This window comes from Vulpes vulpes, chromosome 15 (genome assembly GCF_048418805.1).
Source record: "Vulpes vulpes isolate BD-2025 chromosome 15, VulVul3, whole genome shotgun sequence".
NCBI classification, from domain to species: Eukaryota; Metazoa; Chordata; class Mammalia; order Carnivora; family Canidae; genus Vulpes; species Vulpes vulpes.
The window spans coordinates 78868708-78876426 of NC_132794.1; the positions used below are offsets into that span (position 1 = coordinate 78868708).

At 45.1% G+C, this 7719-nt stretch overlaps 2 protein-coding genes across 4 annotated transcripts in view; one reads left to right on the forward strand and one right to left on the reverse strand.

The window, feature by feature from the left end:
* The window catches only part of ERCC6 (ERCC excision repair 6, chromatin remodeling factor), a 73706-nt gene extending 71986 nt beyond the window's left edge, over positions 1–1720 (reverse strand). For 2 of the 3 annotated variants that reach the window (XM_025989777.2, XM_025989770.2), the window contains exon 1: positions 1586–1720. The gene's annotated coding sequence lies outside the window, so the exon portion shown is untranslated. The remainder of the gene's footprint in view (positions 1–1585) is intronic. The other variant, XM_072739290.1, reaches the window with a different exon arrangement.
* A 4923-nt stretch (positions 1721–6643) lies between these two features.
* On the forward strand, positions 6644–6980 carry LOC112913177 (thymosin beta-4). The gene has a single exon (XM_025989787.2). The coding sequence runs from the start codon at positions 6720–6722 to the stop codon at positions 6852–6854; it is 135 nt and encodes a 44-aa protein (XP_025845572.1). The 5' UTR covers positions 6644–6719; the 3' UTR covers positions 6855–6980.
* The last annotated feature ends 739 nt before the right edge of the window (positions 6981–7719 follow it).

Genomic DNA, 7719 nt, shown 5'->3' on the forward strand with positions numbered 1-7719 from the left:
TGGGATAGGAAGGGAGGGAAGGAGAGAGGAAGACCAAGAAGCCACCCGGTGTGACTATGGACCAAAAGGCAAGTCTCCTGGGAATGAGAGCTGAAAACCAGGAGGTTCTTATCAGAAGATAAACAGTTTCAGAAGTGAAATAAATCATCCATTCAACAAATATTTGAGAGTTAATTATACCAAGCAATGCACTAGGTTAACTAGTTTTTGTCGCCATAGAGCTTAGAGTCCCCTGGGGAGACACACACTTTAAGAACTATATACATTTAAACGTATTTACAATTTTAAATATGTATATTCATGTATAAATTATACACACAAATGTAAGTATGGTAACTGCTATAAAAATACAGGATTCTTAAGGCCAAAGTAACAGAGGAACCTAATTGACAGTGCAGAAGTAGGTATGAGAAAGGAGGTTTCTATGATAAAGTAATATCTGAGCCAGTATCTGAAGGATGAATAAGGTCAAAAGTGGAATGAATATTCTGGAAAGGAACGTGTAATGTCTAAGGCTAGTAAAAGATGGTACACCTGGGAAAATGAAAGGGTGGAACACTGGGAATTTTTTACTTTATCCTACATGGATAACTGAGTTAAAGCTGCTGATAAGGACTCCTTTCATTGTGTAAATCTTACAGAACATCTTCTAACACTCTGTAAGGTGCAGTCCTCTGGGAAAACAGTATCTTCACTGTCCTCTCCTTTGAGCACTGGGGCTTCTCCTAGACGAGCTGGATTCTAGTTTGCAGATTTGGTTGTACACATGCCTAGCTGAGGAGGGAGTGGGGCATAAGTGAGGATGGAGGGGTAGGTAAGATCACAAAGGACCTGGGAAAACGTGAACTTGGATTTCATTCCCATTGCAATGGAATGATTTTTAAGAGTTTTTTATTTATTTATTTTTTATTTTTAAGAGTTTTAAGCAGGGTGATGATGGCATGACCCATCTCATGTTCAGAAGAGACCACCTGGCCTCTGTATGGATAACAGATCCGAGGAAGCAGCACAAGGAGATGATGGGAGACATATGGGTGAGAAGTGATGGCCACTTGGAACAGGGTGACAGCAGTGCAGACGGAAGCTACGTGGGAAATCAATGTCACAGCATTCGTGTACAGACTGCTCGATCTTCCTTCACACGTTCCCATTTGACAATGTCAATGCCCGAAGTGCCTGACTCGTATCCACCCCGATCCTCCCCTTCAAGTAACTGCAGTATTCTAATCTAAATCTAACAGGGCTGCGCCGATCCCGATCCCGATCCCGATCCCGATCCCGCGCGCCGGCGCCGACACGAAGCCCAGAAGTTGAGGTTTCGCGGCGGGCCCGCCCGCTAGCCTGCGGCCAGCCTGAGGCTGGGACCCGCCGCAGTCCCAGGTGAGCGCCGTGCGCGTCACTTCCGGCCGCAGGTGCGCCAGCGCTGACGGCGCGCGCCCATCGCGAGGGCCAGCTCCCGGGCGGCCGGCGGAGGGGCTCCCTGCAGGCGGCCAGACACCCGAGGCGACGCCACCGGCGCCTGCAAGTCCCAGCGGGGCCCAGACATCCCCCGCCCGACCTCCAACCGGGCCGCCCCAACACTCACCCCAGGGCCGCGCGGCCACCCGAGCGGAAACGCAGACACCACGGCCGCCAGCAGCTGAGAGGCCGGCCCGGGGCGGCCCGGCGCATGCGTCTTCGGTCCCCGTAAGCACCGCCCCAAGCGTGACCCGACGGGCTTGCGCGGCAGGACCAAGGCGCATGCGCCAGGCCGACGGGACGAGCGTGCCCGAGCACGTGATCTCTAAGGAGGCGTGTGGCCCCGCCTTTCTGCCCGCGCGTTTTGTGTGTTGTCTGGTTTTGGGAATTAAAAGCTACGTCTCCAGGAAGAGAGAGAGAGGTATGCCGTGAACCCCAAAGAAAGCAGGGTTGGAGAAGGGAGGTGGCTCGGACGTCACACTCCAGGGCCCACGCACGGCGGACGCTGCTGCCCCCCGGCCCCTGGCACGGCTGTTAGCGCGCCGAGTGGAGACGGGCCTGTCGCCCTCTGCCGCCCGCCCCGCCCCGCCCCGCCCCGCCCCGCCCCGGCGCGTCCGGGCGGGGATGGGGTGGGGGTGCAGCAGGCCTGCGTGACTGAATCCATCGGATCGGGCCTCCTGTCAGAGAGGTAGGAGACATTTTGAGCCAAATGAGAACGTTTTTTGGAGCTTTTGAAGAAACAAAGTATCCACACCTATGTTGACCGCAAAGGGAGGAAACCAAGCTTTACCTGAGAAAGGAGTAGCCCGTGATGGGTGCCAGGCTTACCCAAAAAGGCAGCTTCTCAACCCGGGGATTCCGGCGCTGCAGGACGGGGATTGCCCAGGGGATTCTTCCAGCGCCAGCTCCGGAAAGTCCTCCGGGAGTCGTAGGACTCAGACAAGGTCTCTGTGTTCTGGGGGGTTGCTGGGTTTGGTTTGGCTTTTTAGGAAAACATCTTGGGCCTGGTAGGGAAGTGCCTTCCTCATCTTAAAGCCTGAAGTGGGATAACAGGAAAAGGGGGCTAGGAAACTACTGCGTAATGGTAATACCACGATGTCTCTCCTGTTAGCACCAATCTACATTGGCCTCAAGTCATCCTACACACACACACACAGTCATCCTACACACACAAAAAATGTGACTTTGTCTTTTTTTTTTATTGGTGTTCAACTTGCCAACATATAGCATAACACCCAGTGCTCATCCTGCCAAGTGCCCCCTCAGTGCCCATGACCCAGTCACCCCAACCCCCACCCACCTCCCCTTCCACTACTACTTGTTCATTTCCCAGAGTTAGGGGTCTCTCATGTTTTGTCACCCTCACTAATATTTTCACTCATTTTCTCTCCTTTCCCTTTATTCCCTTTCACTAAATTTTATATTCCCCAAATGAGTGAGACCATGTAATGTTTGTCCTTCTCCGATTGACTTACTTCACTCAGCATAATACCCTCCAGTTCCATCCACGTTGAAGCAAATGGTGGGTATTTGTCGTTTCTAATGGCTGAGTAATATTCCGTTGTATACATAAACCACATCTTCTTTATCCATTCATCTTTTGATGGACACCGAGGCTGGTGAGTTTTTCCTTCTAGTCATTTTGCTCAGTGCAGAGTGGCCAAAAACAAGTTGTACTTGATAGAAGTGCAAACTCTTCTCACTGTAGCACTACAGCTGTTCTCTCTTTAAATCTCAGACTGAATTCGTAGGTTTTCAGGATGATTTGACAGTTATCTAGATAAGTTGGTGGGGACAGGTGACTTGGGGACCCTACTCTTCTGCCATCTTACCTCACCTCCTAACTTTGTTTTTTAAAAAGGAATAAAGAATTCTAGTGATCTCCTGGATACAATTATTGAGAATAGAAAGGCATTGGTAAGATATTAGTTTTAATGCTTGAATTTGAAAGCTGTTTCTCCCAGATATACAGTGGCTCCCAACCATTTTGAGAATGAGGTTCCCTTTTAAATATGCACTATCTTGCTGAGCCCCCATGTATTAATCAGAATTTGGACAAGAAGTAGATGCTACACTCAAACTACAGGAGAATTAATAACTTCTACAAAGATGTGTACAGGATTAAGAAAACAACTCAGGATGGCACAGTACCCCTGAGGCTAGCAAGACTTCAGGACCTATTCCCTTACATTATGGGCTAGATTGCATCCCTCCAAATTCAACTGAAATCCTAACCCCCAATACCTCAAATGTGACTATATTTTGAGATAGGATCTCTAAAAACCCCAAAAACCTTTTATTAAGTTAAAATGAGGTAATTAGGGTAGACTCTAATCCAATATAATTGGTGTCCTTATGAAAAGAGGAGATTGGGGCATTGGACATGCACAGAGGTAAGACCAAGTGAAGACCATGTGAAGACCATGTGAAGAAACAGCAACCGTCTACAATTCAAGAAGAAAGGCCTCAGAAAAGACCAGCCCTGCCAACCCTTGATCTCAGACTTACAGCCTCCAGACTGTGAGAAAATAAATTTCTCTTTTATAAGCCAGCCAATTTGTAGTACTATATTATGGCAGCACTAACATGAATACACCATCCCTGGGCATGAAAGGGTAATGGTAAGACATTGGTTCAGAAGAGAATAGTTGAATGAAAAAGACCAATTGAAATGTATCAACCCATGATCACTCAGTGAGAGGGAACTGGGGAAATAAACACCCCGAACTCACTACCCTTCTATTATTTCATCTGTTGTTGCCTCCCACCAGCCAGACTTACTGACAGCCAGAGGGCAATGGAGCCTGTTGATGCCATTCTGTATAGATCAGCCTCTTCAGGCCTCGGTTAGGGTTGAGAGAGATGGAGAGTAGGTTTGGAGCATCAAACTGAAAAGATGCATTATACCCTACACAATTGTATTCATCCTTTTAGTATCCCTTTAGTGTAGAAAATGCGCAATGAAACAGTCACCATTAATTCAGTAAAGCTTTTTAGATGAATTTGTATTTAGTTAATTGAAGTATCTATGTACTTTCTCTAAGCCAAGTTTCCTCTGACCTCTGTGGCCTGAAAGTAGCAATGTCACATTAGCAGCAACAACTTAGATTTTGATGATTCCTGTGCTTACCTGAATACCCCAAAATCCCTCTTTTCACTCATGCCCTTATGAATGGAATATAGTGCCCTTATAAAAAGAGGTCCCGGAGATATCTTTCACCCCTTCTGCCATGTGAAGACACAGCAAAAAGATGACTGTCCATGAACCAGGAAGTCAGCTCTCACCAGACACCAAATCCATCAGCATCTTGATCTCAGATTTCCCAGCCTCCAGAATTAGGAGAAATAAATTTCTGTTGTTTCTAAGCCACCAGGTCTGTAGTAGTTTGTCAGCAGCCTGAATGGGTTAAGATAAATTATAAGCAATTACTTATAATATTCATTTATGAACTTCAGTGTCTGAATGTCAACTAAAACCTCTCCTCTCCCCCCCCAACATCCATTCAGTCCCCAAGTTCCATCAGTTCCACCTCCCCCATAGATTACACATCTATCCCATCTTCTCCATTCCCTATGTTCAGTTTTCTTGACTGTTGCAACCAGTCTCCTAGCCCAGTCTTGTTCCCTACCCATGCACTTGGGTGAGGATTTCAGACCCTTTGGATCATGTCTCTCCTTTGCCTCAGACCGACCTCTGCAGGAAAAAATCCAAACTATTTAACATATTATCCAAGCCATTTTATTATCCTGCCCAGTCTGATTTTTTCTATATCATTTTTTGTCCTCTCAAGATTTAAGGAACTATTTACTATTCTATTTGTAATGTGCTGCAGTCATCTTGAACTGGCTAGCACCATTGTGTGCACCTCTTTCCAACTGCCTTAGTTTGCTCAGGCTGCCATAACAGAATACCATGCACTGGGTGGCTTAAACAATAGATATTTATTTTCTTACTGTTCTAGAGGCTGAAAAGTCTAATTAATCCTGGTGAGGACTCTTCTGGGTTCACAGATAGTTATCTTCTCACTGTCCTCATATGGTAGAGAGAGTTCTGGTGTCTCTTCCTTTTTTAAAAGATTGATTGATTGACTGATTGATTGATTTGAGAGAGAAAAAGAGTGAGGGTGGGGCAGAGGAAGAGGAGAAAGCAGACTCCCCACTGAGCAGAGATCCTGACTCGGGGCTCTATCTTAGGACCCCCAAGATCATGACCTTAGCCAGAGGCAGATGATTAATCATTGAGCCACACAGGTGCTCCTGTCTCTTCCTAATCACATAAGGGCACCAACTCTAACAGATTAGGACCCATGCCACCCTTAAGATCTTATTTACCTTAGGTACTTCCTAAAGGCTCTATCTCTAAGTACAGTCACATTAGGGCTCCAACATACGAATCAGTGGCCTCACATTGGTAACTTGAAATTGACCACGTGGGAGTATATACTACAGAAACAGACAAATTCTATGAACCAGAGTTTTTGATAGGAGGGGGACAGTTTATTTTTTCCCAGCATATTGCTACTTGTTATTCTCAGGCCTATATGACTTTGCATATGGGTCTCTCTGCTTGGATTTCTCTCACCCATTCCAAAGTTTCTATTTTCTGAAGCTTTCTCTGATCCTCTAAATAGAATTAGGCCTTCGCAGCTCCTTCTGCACCCCAAACCGCATCTCTTCTATGGTACTTATTACTTTGGATTTTAATACATTTTACATAACAAGGACTTTTAAAGCCCTAACTGTGGACCAGGTTTTGTCCTGAGAGCTTTAAAAATATTAACTCTCTTAAATATGACCATAATTATCACTGTGCTTTTACTTTCTATTTAGTGTTCAGTGTAAGAAACTCTCTCCCTACCTCTACAAAACAGAAGGACTAAGTTGATTCTCATTTTTCAAAACTTCAGGGTAGTGGCAATGCCCCAATTCCGCTTCCTCAGAAACATGGAAAAACTGAAAAAACAAAAAACAAAAACAAAAAACAGAAATAGGGGCGTCTGGGTTGCTCAATGGTTGAGCATCTGCCTTCAGCTCAGGTCATGATCCCCGGGTCCTGGGATCGAGTCCCACATCAAGTTCCCTGCAGGGAGCCTGCTTCTCCCTCTGCCTTTGTCTCTGCTTCTCTCTGTATCTCTCGTGAATAAATAAATAAAATCTTTAAAAAAAAAATATGTTGGGATTCGGCAGCGACCGCAGCACAGACCGGATCCCTCTCCTTTCTCCAGCTCGCTCATTCGCCTCGCTCCGCTTCCTCTGCAACCATGTCTGACAAACCCGATATGGCTGAGATTGAGAAATTCGATAAGTCAAAATTGAAGAAGACAGAAACGCAAGAGAAAAATCCACTGCCTTCAAAAGAAACGATTGAACAGGAGAAGCAAGCAGGCGAATCGTAATGAGGCATGCACCGCCAATATGCACTGTACATTCCACATGCATTGCCTTCTTATTTTACTTCTTTTAGCTGTTTAACTTTGTAAGATGCAAAGCTGTTGGATCAAGTTTAAATGACTGTGCTGCCCCTTTCCACATCAAAGAATGGAGAACTACTGACAACAAAGGCGCCTGTCTTTCCCATCTGCCTGGCTGGCTGGCTGGCAGGGAAGGAAAAGAACTTGCATGTTGGTGAAGGAAGAAGCTGGGTGGGAGGACAGTGAGATCTAGAGTAAAAAACCAAGCTGGCCCAAGGTATCTTGCAGGCTGTCAAAATGCAGTTTAATCAGAGTGCCATTTTTTTGTTCAAATTATTTTAATTACTGGAATGCACAATTTTTAATATGCAAATAAAGTTTTAAAACGTGAAAAAAATATTTTGGAAGTGCATTGAACACTGTGCGAAACTGATAAATCTAAAAATAGAGGTAAAAGCATATTATTTAGAATTATGTTAGCCACCACTACAAAAAGTAATGTTAAATATAGGTTGAATAAGTGAACAAATAATTTTTAAAGCAATGAATATATAACAATGGTTATATGGTTCCATTGAAATATATATGTGTGTTTGTGTGCATGTGTGTATACAGGGGGAAGTTTGGTGTGGAGATGAGGAATAGTGTCCCTACTTTGGACACCATGACATTCTGTGCCTTTGCCTCTCTTTAGTCTCACTGTTTCATATATTCTGTCCAACTTTCTCTTTACCCTGACTTTTTCTCAAATCCCTCCCAGATTAATTTTGGGCACTGCTTTTTTCTATAATCTTTTAGGGTCATTACAGAATCATTACATGGGTAATCATTACATTAATTTTAGGGTCAT